The sequence below is a fragment of the Thrips palmi genome, unplaced genomic scaffold, assembly GCF_012932325.1.
Source record: "Thrips palmi isolate BJ-2018 unplaced genomic scaffold, TpBJ-2018v1 HiC_scaffold_2, whole genome shotgun sequence".
Taxonomy (NCBI): Eukaryota; Metazoa; Arthropoda; class Insecta; order Thysanoptera; family Thripidae; genus Thrips; species Thrips palmi.
This window is the reverse complement of record NW_023144629.1, coordinates 8,993,889-9,008,724: the sequence shown is the minus strand read 5'-3', so window position 1 is coordinate 9,008,724 and position 14,836 is coordinate 8,993,889. Positions and strand designations below refer to the sequence as shown.

General features: G+C 60.7%; 2 protein-coding genes across 2 annotated transcripts; both read left to right on the top strand.

Moving 5' to 3' along the window:
* Positions 1–48: 48 nt before the first annotated feature.
* On the top strand, positions 49–7,135 carry LOC117647282 (invertebrate-type lysozyme 3-like). Its single transcript, XM_034388984.1, has 4 exons — positions 49–162; positions 4,969–5,154; positions 5,493–5,566; positions 6,549–7,135. The coding sequence occupies exons 1-4, from the start codon at positions 90–92 to the stop codon at positions 6,705–6,707; spliced, it is 492 nt and encodes a 163-aa protein (XP_034244875.1). The 5' UTR covers positions 49–89; the 3' UTR covers positions 6,708–7,135.
* A 3,051-nt stretch (positions 7,136–10,186) lies between these two features.
* On the top strand, positions 10,187–14,126 carry LOC117647284 (lysozyme 2-like). The gene is made up of 5 exons (XM_034388989.1): positions 10,187–10,381; positions 12,233–12,412; positions 12,927–13,000; positions 13,132–13,270; positions 13,969–14,126. The coding sequence occupies exons 1-5, from the start codon at positions 10,306–10,308 to the stop codon at positions 13,974–13,976; spliced, it is 477 nt and encodes a 158-aa protein (XP_034244880.1). The 5' UTR covers positions 10,187–10,305; the 3' UTR covers positions 13,977–14,126.
* The last annotated feature ends 710 nt before the right edge of the window (positions 14,127–14,836 follow it).

The following is a 14,836-nucleotide window of genomic DNA, read 5'->3' as shown; positions in this document are numbered from 1 at the left end:
CGGCTTGTCTCGGCTCGGCTCGGCTCGGCGCCTCCGTGTGGGGATTCCTCCGGCCTCGTCAGACGCCTCCCGACCGGGTCCCACGCAACATGGAGCTCCCCGCCTTCATCCTCAGCGCCGCGCTGGTGTCCGCCGCCGTCCTGCTGGCCCCCATCGCGCAAGGTAGGGCACCGTAGGGCACCCGACCCGGACGCTTCGCTCTTCGGGCAACGGCACTACCGGTTATTTTGACGTTTAACGCTTCGGCGCGGACAGGACACTTTTAAAAGACGTAGTACACCGTGAAATAAGGTTCGCCTGGTTTCTTTCCAAGGCAATGACCTGTCATTTGTATCGATTTCCATTCCAAGGGATTTCGGTTGAAAACACTTGTCCTTTCAAAACAATCAAAACTTTTCCCGATCGAAAATTTTACTAGAAACAAGTGTTGGCCTAACAACGTCTATAAAATCGGAATTCAAAATGCATAAAAATGGGTTTTGTTAAGATTAATTTTTTATTGTGCTCTCTCGACTTTGTCCTGGAACGAAATCCCTCAGGAGTCCCTGCAGAAGTTTCAGAAGGGTCTAGGGGTCTCTTTGATTTTCCATTTTATAACTTGTAAAACAAAATTATTGTTGAACAACCTTTTTGCATTTTCGCGAACCCCCGTTCAATCTCTTGCGGTATGGAGCTAGACCGCATTCCTTGGCGGGCAGCCCGTCACGGGCTTCCGTTTGGGATACGCCGAGGCTCGACACAGTGGTCCAGAAGACCGGTGGAGGCCGCCAAAACTCCAGACGCGATTTGAGCTCCTGAGTCGCTCAATGGGACTCGAAACGAACGTGTGACCCCATCAATGGATTGCTCTCCGAACGAGGAATCCATTGGTGGGGTCACACGTCCGGTTCGAGTTGTGCTTAGCGCCTCTGGAGCCCAAAACGCGTCTAGAGTTTTGGCCGCCTCCGCCAGTCCTGTGGCCCACTGTGCTCGACCCCTGACCGCGCGGATTCGCGGAAACCCGTTCGAGTGGGTTGACATTGCCACCTGGTCCGACCTGGGCACATCCTACTCCCCCACTCCACTCCTCCTCCTTGACCGGGCGAGTTCCATTGTGGGCCTGATAAGTGCCTTGGAATCCCCTGCCTGCCGCGCCAGGCCATCCAGCCATCCAGCTCCAGTGGAGCTCCAGTGGGTTTCCGCGAAACTAGATACCCGGTTCCGCTGACCGAACAGCGTCACTGGCGTGGCGTGGCGACGCGGTTTGGCCAGCAGTGGCGTCACGGGCACGCTACGCCGCGCCACGCCACGACGCGGTTCGGACGAAACGCGCCTGCAGTTGATACAATGCAAACAGTGGCACTCCATGCGCCAATTAGTCAGTCCGAAGCAGCAGCCGAGTGGCGCGGCGTGGCGTGGCGTGGGGAGGTGGCTCCGAGAAGCGCCCGGCCCAGTGCGCGAAATTTAGGACAATGACAAACATTTTTGTTCGGTGTAAGTTTCAACGCTCCCCGTCTAATTCGTTTCTTGTATGGCAAAATTTTGTATTTTCAAAAAATATATGTCAAAATTTTAAATAACAACTCTATTTAAAAAAAAAATTACAAGAGTATTTGCTGATTGCATTTATTCGAAAACTGTCGTTGCGCTTTCGAACAGAAAGCAAAATTTAAAATTCTCGAAAAAATGTCAAAGTTTTAAAGAACAGCTGTTGTTGAGTGGGCGGCGGTGAGGCGAGGCGGCGAATTGTTTCGCAGGTCCAGGCGTCCGCGACGGACGGGACGCCACACTGGAAACTAGAGCCGGCTTGTCTGTTTGGCGGCCGCGCCGCTCCGCGCGCGCCGCTTGCATTCTGTTCGCACTGCGACTCCAAATAAAGTAATTCCGTCCGGGTAATTCGCGGCGCTTCCTGGAGCCGCGCCGCGCCGAGCCGCGCCAAGCCGTTCCCATGGCAACAACAATGGCCGGTCCGTCCGTCCGGTCCCGTCCGTCCTGTCCGGCCCGGCCTCCAAACGGAGGAGCAGCGAGGAACAGACCCCGCATTGTCGAGGATGAAAAACGCAGCAAAAGTGCAAGGACGGACGGCGAGCGCGATTCTCCGCCGGCCCGTTTACCACGCGGTGCAGCTTGTCGCGACGTCCCGCCGGCCAGAGGGCCCCGCCAGGGCCCGACTTCCCGGTCCGACGGGGTCCCCGGGGGTCTCCGCCGACGGCCGCGTGGTGACGTCATCGTTACCTTCGGGATCCCCGCGTCGCGACCCGTCAGGTTCCAGGACTTCCAGGATCCCGGCCGCGCGGTTCTGACGGCGAGGAGCCTGAACTTCGAACGTCACGAGTGCAAAGCGCCGCTGCTGCAGTCGGGCTTCTCTCTCTCTCTCTCTCTCTCTCTCTCTCTCTCTCTCTCTCTCTCTCTCTCTCTCTCTCTCTACCTCTCGCATCCCTGCGGCACGCCCCGTGAGTGCGACGGAGACAGCGCGACGCAGCGACTCGGCGGAGGCGGCGTGCAGGGCCCTGAAATTCGCAACACGGTCGCGGTCGCACTGGAATCCCGGCGCCTCAAACCGGACCCTGTTTACGTCCAGCAGAGCGATTCAGAAGAGTCGTTTCGTCGCTCCGTCTCTGTCGCACTCGTGGGCCTCTCCGTGAGGGTGCGAGAGAGACCGAGCGACAAACCGATTTTCTAACGAGGGAAAGCACCCGCTGCGCCGCGGAGTCATCGCCCTGCAGTGCCCTGCAGCCAGCGCCGCGCGGGTAGGCAACGCGGATGCAGCCGTGGCGGTCGGTTGCCTACCCTGCACGTTGCAGGCGCTAGAGCGCCGCGCGGGTAGGCAACGCGGATGCAGCCGTGGCGGTCGGTTGCCTACCCTGCACGTTGCAGGCGCTAGAGCGCCGCGCGGGTAGGCAACGCGGATGCAGCCGTGGCGGTCGGTTGCCTACCCTGCACGTTGCAGGCGCTAGAGCGCCGCGCGGGTAGGCAACGCGGATGCAGCCGTGGCGGTCGGTTGCCTACCCTGCACGTTGCAGGCGCTAGAGCGCCGCGCGGGTAGGCAACGCGGATGCAGCCGTGGCGGTCGGTTGCCTACCCTGCACGTTGCAGGCGCTAGAGCGCCGCGCGGGTAGGCAACGCGGATGCAGCCGTGGCGGTCGGTTGCCTACCCTGCACGTTGCAGGCGCTAGAGCGCCGCGCGGGTAGGCAACGCGGATGCAGCCGTGGCGGTCGGTTGCCTACCCTGCACGTTGCAGGCGCTAGAGCGCCGCGCGGGTAGGCAACGCGGATGCAGCCGTGGCGGTCGGTTGCCTACCCTGCACGTTGCAGGCGCTAGATCGCCGCGCGGGTAGGCAACGCGGATGCAGCCGTGGCGGTCGGTTGCCTACCCTGCACGTTGCAGGCGCTAGAGCGCCGCGCGGGTAGGCAACGCGGATGCAGCCGTGGCGGTCGGTTGCCTACCCTGCACGTTGCAGGCGCTAGAGCGCCGCGCGGGTAGGCAACGCGGATGCAGTCCTGTCTCCTGGCTGCCGCCGTGTGCTGTCTGCCAGCTCGGCCAGTCCTGCCTCCCCGCAGCACGCCTAGGTTACGCCAGGCGAGGCGAGGCTAGGCTGTGCTAGGCTCCTGCCAGCCCCGGCGGGGCGGCCTATTTGCAGTGGCGTGTGAATAATCGAAAGGCCGCGCCGGAGTTAGTTTCCCATTTTATATTCGGCCAGGTAATTATTCCCAGGCTTTGGGAAGCGGGGGGGGGGGGGGGGGCTGGCGTCACAAGGCGTGTCGGCGAGTCGCTGGGGCCGCGCTTTGGTGTTTTCGCGACGCCGGCGGCGATTTCGTTAGGAAACTTGCGGGAAAGAAACGCTGCAGAATCAGAGTCTCGCATCGCGCCCTCGGGGCCGACCCGGGGCGGCGAGGTGCCCTCTCGTTCCCCCTCGTCGTCCTCGTCGTCCTCGTCGTCCTCGTCGTCCTCGTCGTCCTCGTCGTCCTCGTCGTCCTCGTCGTCCTCGTCGTCCTCGTCGTCCTCGTCGTCCTCGTCGTCCTCGTCGTCCTCGTCGTCGTCTCGCACCACCACCGCACCGCGCCGACCTCCGCGAATGACTTTGATGGCAATTTCCTGTCCAGCTGGCGGGGAGGGAGGGTTGAGGGTTGCGGGGTTGAAGCAGCACCGTCCGTTTGCTGCTTAAGTACATTAAATCCGGACCAACGCAGCAAGTGCGGCCGAGAAGTTGCACGGCACTGGGGACTCGGACGAGGAGTTGAGGAGTCGCCCCGAGGGCGCCGAGGGCCCGGCGGACTGATTCCGAGAGTCGTTTTCGTCGCTCTGTCTCTCTCGCACTCGCAGGGCGCCGTGTACCGGTGTGAGAGAGGCAGAGCGACGAAGACGACCCTCGGCATCAGTCTGCTGTGCGACCTGCCAAAGGGAACAACTTCTACAAGCAGTTCAGGTTGATTTGCGGTGCAGACTCCGCGGGCGTTAGCGCTCCTTTCGTCACCCCGTACAAGTCTCCTGTGATGCCAAGGAGAGTCTGGTCAATGCTCCGAGAAGCGACTCCACAGATAAGCTGGGACGCTGTGTCTGCCTGCGGTCAGCAAATCATGGGACGTTCAGATATTGCCCGGCACTTGGACCAACTTTGCGAGGTTGGTGCTCCCAAACTACTCGTGGTGAAGGCATGCCCGAGGCGGGGCATGAAAGAGTGGTCTTACGATTGGCAGGGCACAGGGGAGGCCTTCTATTCGTAAAAGAGTGAAGTAGTCACCCCCTGGCAAAACCAACGGTTCTAATTTTACCTCTTTTCATTTCTGGCTAGTCGTGACTCGGTCTGTGACAGGCCATTGACCCGCCCGATCCCCAGTCTGATCCCGAGAGTCGTTTTCGTCGCTCTGTCTCTCTCGCACCCATACGGGGCGCCCATCTGAGTGCGAAAGATACAGAGCGACGAAAACGACTCTCGGAATCAGTCTGCCGAGCTCCATGCCACACTAATGGCGTTTTCGCGTCGGCAGGCCAGCAGCAGTACGCGCCCCCCGTGAGCGAGATCTGCCTGGGCTGCATCTGCGAGGCCGTGTCCAACTGCAACCAGTCCCTGAGCTGCACCGGGGACGTCTGCGGCGTGTTCAGGATCACCTGGCCCTACTGGGCCGACGCGGGCAAGCCCACCCTGGCCCAGGACAGGCCCGAGGACGAGGGAGGTGAGTGCGGCCGCTTTTCATCTTCACTTTATCGCCTTTTTTGGCAGTGTGCGCCTCTATCGTGTGATTAGAGAAAGGGCGAACAGACCGTCATTACGTCCTGCCGATTCTGAGACTCGTTTTCGTCGCTCTGTCTGTCTCTCTCGCACCTGCGCGGAGTGACCCATGAGTGCGAGAGAGACAGAGCGACGAAAGCGACTTTCGGAATCAGCCTGCAGGGCTGCTGAGCCAGTAGCAATTTGACGGCCAGAGAAAGCGGTCCCTTTTTTGCGAGTAGCTCCCGCTTGTTCTGCCTTTACAAGCTCTGGCTGTTAGTAAAGGTGTCTGTGTGTTCGCAGCGTACGCGCGCTGTGCCAACGAACCCTACTGTGCCGCCCGCGCCGTCCAGGGCTACATGGCCAAATACGCCCAGGTGAGTTTGCTTTCTCCAAGTTGCGATTTCTGTCCCAACTTGTGCGCGGTCGTGTTCCACAACATTCGGCATGACACGAAGAGTCGCTCTCGTCGCTCTGTCTCTCTCGCACTCATGGGTCGTCCCGTGTAGGAGCGAGCGGGACAGAGCGAGACTCTCGGATTCAGTCTGCTGCTCCCCGACGAAAGAGAAGCACCCATTTAAAAGCGGAGTCGAGCGGGAGGGGTGGGAGGGGGAGGGGCGGACCAGGGATGTGGAGGAGGCGCTGGAAGGGTCTGGGTGGAGGTCCTTCTTGTTGGGCAGGACACAGCTTCACGCTCCAGAGGCCTCGTCTCTGTCTCGTGTCCCATGCCGTCCGGGACGGCCTGGACGCCGAGGGCGGCCTGACCTTTGAAGGGCACTCGGCCTGGGGCACGTCAAGCAGGCCGGCAAGCAGGCCGGCCGCGTGGACAGCCAAAGTCTAGTTTCTGCAGGTGTCTTCAGGCCAAGGGCATTTCCGCAGGCCGAGAGCGTTCTTCGGCATTTCACCAGGCCAAGAGCATTTCCCCACGGGCAAAGAGCATTTCACCAGGCCAAAGCATTTCTCCAGGCCAAGAGCATTTCCCCACGGGCAAAGAGCATTTCACCAGGCCAAGCCATTTCTCCAGGCCAAGAGCAGTTCCCCAGGCTAAGAGCATTTCTCCAGGCCAAAAGCATTTCCCAACCCAGGAGCATTTCTCGGCATTTCACTAGGCCAAGGGCATTTCACCAGGCCAAGGGCATTTCACCAGGCCAAGAGAAATTCTTCAGGTCAAGAGCCTTTTCTTCTTGTGGGGACTTAATTTCGGCTGTGGTTGTCGCGATAAGTTTGAACCGCCTTTTGTGGATCGCGAGACAGAAAAGATTGAAAAACGCTAGTCTACTAGCCGCGAGGAAAACCTCTTTTTTTTTATTGACTTGGTTGTTTGTGGTTTTGACGGTGTGCCCTTCCCTGCCGTTCCAGGACTGCAACGGCGACAGCACGGTCGACTGCTACGACTACGCCGCGCTGCATCGGCTTGGCGGCTACGGCTGCCGCGCCAACCTGGACCAGGCGTTCCGGGACAAGTTCCACAACTGCATGGTGCAGGTGTCCAAACTCAACGGCGGCCAGGTCAACTAGGGTCAACCAGGGTCAACCAGGGTCAATCGGGGTCAACCGGGGTCAACCGGGGTCAACCAGGGTCAACCAAGGCCAAACAGGGTTCGCTCGAAGTGCTCGCCCCGCCGCTCCGTCCGCGGGGTGCGCTCGGAGCGGCCAACAGAAATGTTGACTCGCTTTATTTATTGAAGAAAAAACAGCAGGCAGGCCGCGTTTGTCGGACAAGTTGCGCAGATAAAACGTCGAAAGGTAATACGTCAAAAGGCCGAGTGCTGGCCTCGCGGACAAGAGGAAGACCATTGTACACCGTCGCAGACTCTAGACCATAGAGGAAGGAATGACTTTGCTCCATGAAACTGCCCAACAAGACAGCAACCATCGAACTTTTTCTACGACTTCTCAACTTGAAATAAATCAATCCAAAAACAATATTTTAATTTATTTTAAAATCCGTTTTCTTTGTTTGTTTCTGAAATTCCTGAACGTCCTTTTTCGTGTGGCTCACGACATTTCCCCTCAAAACTCTCATCGTAACGAACGCATCGTCTCACCCCGTTGGTGCTCCAAGGGCCTCCTTCGGGCGCCGTGGAGGCATGGAAGTCTCTTAGGGGCTCCTTATGGGACTCCCCCCTGGCCCCTGGGCCCCTGGGCTGCCCTGTGGGCCCCCTCGGGGCGGCTCGCCCGACCAAGAAGGACCTGTTCTTGGCCACGCTTCGCAGAACAAACTGCAGACGCACACGAGCGTGCCAGAAGACAGCCAGACACACGCACGCACACACACACGCACACACACACACGCACACACACACGCACACATATACACACACACGCTCACGTGTGAACAGACTGCCTGCTGCAGGACCCAAGGCGGTGCCCCGCCCAGCCACGATGAATCCCCTATAAAGCCTATAACGTGATGCGCTGCTTCGACTGGGGCCATTTGCAGTATATTACCCCCCCTCCCCCTCCCCCTCCCCCCTCCTCCCCTCCGCCTTATTTCTGGCGACAAGAAGTCAGCGACACAGCAGCGGGCCGCGCCGCCGCCATCACATATATATTTATACTGCCATAGATTAGTCTTTAAAAAAGTTGCAATTTGCATAAGCATAAATAAAAGGAGACGCGCGCTCTGCCTCGCGCTCGTGGCCTTGACGGCCTTGACGGTCGCGACCCCAGCGGCGTGCCCCGGCCGCCACGCGCGCCAGTACGCAGGAAACTCATGTCACCGTGGCCGAGTGGTCTCAGGGGTTCGTTTCTAACGCTCAGGTTCGAAGTTCGAATCTCCATGTTCCCCATATTTTTTTTCAGGGGTGGCTTTGTTCGCTGTGAGTGGAACTGAACAGAATATAGCTAGAGGTAGGTATGAAGGGAGGAGGAAGGGGACGTGGGAGGGGCGGAGGGGGGCAATGCTGTTTAAATAAACTCAGTTTATGAGAGGTCCCCGAGGGCCGGCCCCGTGCGGTCGCAAGGCACCTGGTAGGCCCATTTCCTTAAATTCGAGAGCAGGCTGGCGGATTCACGGATTTACGGCGCTGTTGTTGTTGTTGTTGTCGTTGTTGTTGTTGTTGTTGTTGTCGTTGTTGTTGTTGTTGTTGCTGCTGCTGTTGGCCCGGGGCATGAAGCGCACACCATGCCGCCGTGGGCCGCGGGGCCACGCCCTCGCAGCGTCGCGGCAGTGCGGTCACACCTCCCTGGCCGGCAGTCTGGCTGCTAATGGCGCACGCCACATGAGCCCGCCCCGCCCCGCCCCGCCCCGCCCCGCCCCGCCTTCGCTGGAGCGTGCTGGAGCGGTGACAGCCGTCCGGCCTGTCCGGCTGGCCGACGAGAGTGACGTCACGCCGCGTCACGCCGACCGCCGGGCTTCCCTGGTCCATTTGTGTGCCATTCCCCGGCCGCGGCATCGCCGGCATCGCCGTCTCTCTCTCTCTCTCTCTCTCTCTCTCTCTCTCTCTCTCTCTCTCTCTCTCTCTCTCTCTGTCTCACTCCGTGTGACGTCACTGCCCGTCTTCCAGCAGAAGCAGCTCCAGCCTCGGCTCCTCAATTATCCAGGCCGGTGGCACACCGGAAAACGGATCTAGGGCTCCGGTAATATGTGAGGGCGTATGTCTGTTGGTGGTTGGACGTGTCTGTGCCTCTCTGTGAATGTGTGTGTCTGAGGGAGAGGGAGAGAGAGAGACAGAGAGAGAGACAGAGAGAGACAGAGAGAGAGAGAGAGAGAGAGAGAGAGAGAGCGTGTGTCACACACGCGCCGTTCCACTCTCCGGCCCCGCCCCCATCCCCCCGATCCAGGGCTGTCTCGGCCGTTCCGGCGCGCCGCGTGTCCAAAAGCGGCGTCGCTCCGCCAAGGAATAAGCGTCCGGGAGTGGCGGATCTAGGCCGGCGGGCCGGCGGGGCAGCGGGGCGGGCTGCACTTTGCGAATTGCGTGGGACACGGGGACAACGCGGGGCGAAGCGCCAAGCGCCAAGCGCCGAGCAGGCGAAGCAAGAGCAAGGGCAAGGCCAGCACCAAGATCAAGGGCAGCGGCACGCGGACCCGCCGCCATTCCTGGGCCCAGGTCGCCTTCATCAACGAGCCTCTCTCTCTCTCTCTCTCTCTCTCTCTCTCTCTCTCTCTCTCTCTCTCTCTCTCTCTCTCTCTCTCTCTCTCTCTCTCTCTCTCTCTCTCTCTCTCTCTCTCTCTCTCTCTCTCTCTCTCTCTCTCTCTCAGACCAGCGCGGCAGTAGACACGACGTCACGCAGTGCACCGCGCCGTGCAGCGAGCGACTGGAGTTTCAATTATTACTCGTCCCGGAGGCGTGAAGCAAGCGAAGCAAGCGGGAGAGTCCGTCCTGTATGTCCCTCTCGCACTCGTGGGGCGTCCCGCACGGCCTGCAGGGGTGCGAGAGAGACGGCGAGAGGGACGGAGCGACGAGACGCAGGTCGAGCCTGACGTGGGCGGTGCCGGCGGTGCGGTCGCGGGCCGGAGCGGTGTCACTTCAACGCACCGCAGCACCGCAGCCGCCAACAACCACGCCAACAGCTGCAGTGGCGAGCGCGACACAGCGAGGCACAGCGCGGCACGGCGAGACACAGCGAGGCACGGCGGCGACTCGACGTGCTCGAGGTCAGAGTCGCGGAGTCTCGCCGGGCCGCCGGTCAGCCCGCCCCCGCGCCCCGCCGCGCCCCGCCGCCCGCCACCGCCTCCAGGTCCGGACTAGCCGCGGCGGGGGCGGGGCGGGGCGGGGCGCGGCGGGGCGCGGCGGGGCGCGGCGGGGCGCGGCGGGGCGGGGCGGGGCGCGGCGGGGCGGGGCGGGGCGGCATGTCGATGAGCCTCTTCTCTTTATCTCCGTGTTTGCGAGTCTGCCCCGACCGGCTCGTCGCCCGTCCATGGCATGGCCCGTCGCGTCGCGGCCCTCGACCGCCGCCACGCCACCACACGCCGCGCAGGCCCCGCTGCCCCGCGTCGACGCGCTGCCGCGGCTGCCGCCCCGCTGGTCGCCGGCCTCCCCGCCGTGCCGATGAGCCCCAGCCTGCCCCAGCCCCGGCCGCCCCGACGAGGCCGAGAACGCCGAGAAGAAGCGCCAGCAGCGTCAGCGCCCGGCCAGTCGCCGCCACTGAGGCCCCTGTGGTGACCGGCAACATGGCCAACATGGCGAGGGCGGCCCTAACCTTGCCGCTGCTGCTCTGCCTGCTCTGCTTCTCCGCCGTGGCGTACGGTACGTTGCTGTTGTTGTTGCTGTTGTTGTTGCTGTTGCTGCTGCTTCTCCCTCTTCTCTCTCGTTACCTCACTGCTGGTCGTTGTCCGGCGCGCACCGCGTGTGCATCGCGTGAACCGCGCGCGCGTGCAACGACGGTCGTGGAATGACGGCCAAGTTTCAAAACCAACACTTCTTTTTTCCTTCCTCACTGTCTCGTGTTGTTTTTGTTTTCGTTTTCGTCCCTCGGACCGTTGTTCGTTTGTCATCACACTTTTGTCTTGATGGACAGTTATCGACGTCGAGCGGTAATGGCGTGCCGATAGTGCGCTTAATTGTCCGGCCGACGCGACATGAGCACTTTCTGCTTCGGTTTTTGTTTTGTTTCTTATTGTTGTTTTTATTTCACTCCACGCCCGGTCGGTGATGACAGGTTGCATGCCATTTAATTAATTCGGATGGAGCGGTTAGGTTTTTTTGTTTTTCGGATAAAAGCTCTCGCAATTTTGAGTTTGCTGCGCGTCCGAAGCCGCCACTCTGTGCGATGGTGGGGCTGCGTGGTCAGGGACGGGATGACGATCACCCACGGAAAAGTTAAGGGTTCAACCCGCCACTTTTTCACAAGTTTTTACATTTTTTCTAATCCGCTTTCCGGGAATTTGAGACCGGAATTCGAAAATGGTCGCGCTCTCATCAGGGGGGGGGGGCAGTTGGGTGGGCGCGCCTTCCCTCCTGTTCCTGCTTCCCGTTAATTGTTAAAAGTTTTAAAACTTTGGTTCGTCGAGCGCGAACGGCGCGTCAAAGGGGTGGCCTAGCCGGCAGGCGCGCTGCCAGTTCTGGCCTGCAGACTCATTCCGAGAGTCGTCGCTCTGTCTCTCTCGCACTCCTGGGGCGTCCCGTACGGGTGCGAGAGAGACAGAGTGACGAAAACGACTCTCGGTATCAGTCTGCCGGGGGACTGGAGGGAGGGCTGGGGGTCGCGCAACGCCTCATCTGGGATTGCCCGGCCTGGTCAGTGTAGCATCGTCCCTTCCGCCCCTCCCCCCCCCCCTCTCTGCCCTTGTGCCCTTCCGGCCTGGCCCGGGACGCTGCATAGAAGGGCTGTTTCCAATCTAGGGAAGTACGAGCAGGGGCGGTCGCGGCCGGCCGGCCTCGACGGGCCGCGCGGACAGGCCGGGCTGGGCCCTGCACGCGCCACCGACGGGCAGAGGCCCTGCCGGCCCTGCAGACTCATTCCGAGAGTCGTTTTCGTCGCTCTGTCTCTCTCGCGCCTATACGGGGCGCCCCATGAGTGCGAGGGAGACGGAGCGACGTAAACGACTCTCGGAATCAGTCTGCTGCCGGCCCTGCTGCCGGCCCTGCTGCCCGCCCTGCCGCCGGTCCTCCGGCCCTCGCCGTTGATGATGAGAGACGGTCCCGCTGCGGGGAAAGCAAGAGAGAGACAGACAGTGTCTGCCACACTGCGGGAGACGCGATACACGGTACGAAACGCGAGGAAACGCGTCGCTCAAGTCGAGGACTTTGTCCGTCGGTGGTTTAATGACCTCCACCTTGAGTCCCTGAGTGCGAGGCGCGAGGCCGGTGCACTCCGCCTGAAAAAAAGCTCCCTTAACACGCGAAGGCTGGTGCGAGGCTAGCCAAGCCTGGCTGGCAAAGCCCCCGCGCCACTCCCTATCCCATTATCCTGATTTAATTATTCGTCTCGGACGGAGCCTTGCCGCCTCGCCCCGTCTCTCTCGCACTCATGGCGCGCCCCGTGTGGGTGCGAGAGAGACAGAGCGACGAAAACGACTCTCGGAATCAGTCTGCAGGGCAGCCTGCCCTAGCCGAGGGACAAGTTATCAGATCGGTGACACTGTGTGTGTGCTGCAGGCGTGTTCGTGTCCAACCTGAACGCGGCGTGCCTGCGCTGCCTCTGCTTCGCCATCACGGGCTGCAACGCCACGCTGGCCTGCTCCAAGGGCTACTGCGGGCCCTTCTACATCTCCAGGGTGTACTGGGCGGACGCGGGCAAGCCCGTCTTCCCCGAGGACGACCCCGAGCGCGCGGGCGGTAAGCTGCGGTGCGCTGCGGCGCTGCAGACTCATTCCGAGGCTCTGTCTCTCTCGCACTCATGGAGCGTCCCGTGTGGGTGCGAGAGAGACAGAGCGACGGAAACGACTGTCGGAATCAGTCTGCTGTCTGTGCGGGCGGCGCACAGTGGGACAGAAGACCGGTGGAGCGGCCAAAATTCGAAACGCGTTTTGAGCACCCAGAGTCGCTAAATGGGACACCAACTGAACGTGTGACCCCACCAATGGATTCACCGTTCGGAGAGCTATCCATTGGTGGGGTCACACGTTCGGTTCGAGTCCTAATAAGCGACTCTGGAGCCCAAAACGCGTCTAGAGGTTTAGCCCGCCTCCACCGGTCTTCTGGCCCACTGTGCACCGCCCCCATGTCGCCTCAAGTCGCCGGCACGCGGACGCGCCGTCTCTCTCGCACCCTGCCGGAGAGTCCCGTGAGTGCGACAGAGACGGAGTGGCTCGGCAGCGCGGAGTCGCTGAGGTGTGAGCCTTTGTTGCAGCGTACCAGGACTGCGCCAAGGAGTACAACTGCGCCGCCTCCATCGTCACCAACTACATGGCGCGCTTCGGCCGGGTGAGTGCACTCCCCGCATCGCTCTGTCTCTCTCGCACCCACACGGGACGCCCCGTGAGTGCGAGAGAGACAGAGCGACGAGAGCGACTCTCGGAATGAGTCTGCTGAAGTGTTGACGCCTTTCCGCGCAGGACTGCAACCGGGACGGCGTCACCAACTGCGACGACTACGCCATGATCCACTACAACGGCGGATTCTCCTGCGAGACTTCGCTCGAGGGCACCAACTTTTCGGCCAAGTACGAAGTGTGTCGGCCGGGCACGCTGTCGGGTGAGTGGAGTAAAGGCCCTTTGCCCTTTGAATAATGGAGCTGCATCTGGTCGCTTTGACAGGGCCGGCAGGGCCGCGAGGAAGGGCAGGTGGAAAAAGGGAGGGGGGAGGCGGTGCCTGCCGGCCTGCCGGCCCCGGTCACATTTCCATCAAATGAAAGCCCCCCGTCGACTTGATGGTCTGGGCCCGATTTTGCCGGTATTTATGCCAATTCTCGCCCCGTGGAAACGGTCTGGAGGGCCCGTGAGTGCGCACAGTGGGCCAGAAGACTGGTGGAGGCGGCCAATACTCTAGACGCGTTTTGAGCTCCAGAGTCGCTTCACAGGACTCGAACCGAACGTGTGACCCCACCAATGGATTCCACGTTCGGAGAGCAATCCATTGGTGGGGTCACACGTTCGGTTCGAGTCCTGCTTAGCGCCTCTGGAGCACAAAACGCGTCTAGAGTTTTGGCCGCCTCCACCGGTCTTCTGGCCCACTGTGCGCCGCGCCGCCACAGCCTCGCCCAGAAGAACCGAGGCCCCGCGCGCCGATATTAAAAATGCACCGGCGCACGCGCTACGCCACTGCCTGCCTGGTCCCAATGTACCACCAGCCGAGCCATAGCGGCCATAGCACACACACGTACACACACACACTCACGCACATGTTGCGCGCCATTGTTGCCATACCCAGTTGTTTTGTTTCTGCTTTTCCAGACGTGTGAGGAGGCGGCCCGGCCATGCGGCAGTCAGCGCCACCGACATTGTGCTACGAGCCGCGGAGAGAGAGAGAGAGAGAGAGAGAGAGAGAGAGAGAGAGAGAGAGAGAGGAGAGAGGGAGAGAGAGAGAGAGAGAGAGAGGGAGAGAGGAGAGGAGAGAGAGGAGAGGAGAGCAGCGCGACGACAGCTCACAGCGCAGCCCCCAGTTCGAAAAAGACAGTCGCCGCCACTCCGATGCCCTCGACACGGCCACCGCGGCCACGCCCCCGCCGAGCCCAAAACGACAGCGCCGCCGTGTCCATGTGAAACCCACACGGCCACCGCACATGGGGGCCCCCGAAGACCGCCGGAGGGGGCAAACGGGCCCCGTCGGCACTGGTCGCCCCGGGCCAAACGGAAAGTGCCCCACCAATGGGGATTCCTCGTCCAGAGAGGGGGACCATTGTGGTTTTACACGTTTGGTTAGAGTCCCTTTAGCGGGCTCAAAGGAGGGCCCCAAAACCCCGTCCGGGATTTTGATGTCACACGTTTGGTTCGACCCATGTGCGCCGGGGCCCAAACGCTCCCATTTTCATCGCCCCCCTCTCCTTCCCCTCCTGTGGCCGCCAAGATGCTTTAATAAGCCTCGCTCCAGCCTTTTAATAATTAGCCCCCCTTTGTTCAAGTTTGTGTGCCGCGCGCGCCGAGTGAAACCAAAGTATTGTCTCGCGTGTTTTCCTTTTTCTATGTGTTTTTTTGTTTGTTTGTTTTCGTTTTTGCTTATACCAGTTATTAAACTGTATTTTTTTTTTTCTTAAAATGTTTATTAAAAATTACAAATTGATGTACAAAAATAAACTTATAAATATCGAAGGATGTTGTTTTG

Bases quoted from the DNA above. Each gene is read 5' to 3' on its own strand.
- LOC117647282 (XM_034388984.1), top strand. From the start codon at position 90: ATGGAGCTCCCCGCCTTCATCCTCAGCGCCGCGCTGGTGTCCGCCGCC. The intron at 163-4,968 runs GTAGGGCACCGT...TCGCGTCGGCAG, and splicing joins GCTGGCCCCCATCGCGCAAG to GCCAGCAGCAGTACGCGCCC. The intron at 5,155-5,492 runs GTGAGTGCGGCC...GTGTGTTCGCAG, and splicing joins CAGGCCCGAGGACGAGGGAG to CGTACGCGCGCTGTGCCAAC.
- LOC117647284 (XM_034388989.1), top strand. From the start codon at position 10,306: ATGGCCAACATGGCGAGGGCGGCCCTAACCTTGCCGCTGCTGCTCTGC. The intron at 10,382-12,232 runs GTACGTTGCTGT...TGTGTGCTGCAG, and splicing joins CTTCTCCGCCGTGGCGTACG to GCGTGTTCGTGTCCAACCTG. The intron at 13,001-13,131 runs GTGAGTGCACTC...CTTTCCGCGCAG, and splicing joins ACATGGCGCGCTTCGGCCGG to GACTGCAACCGGGACGGCGT.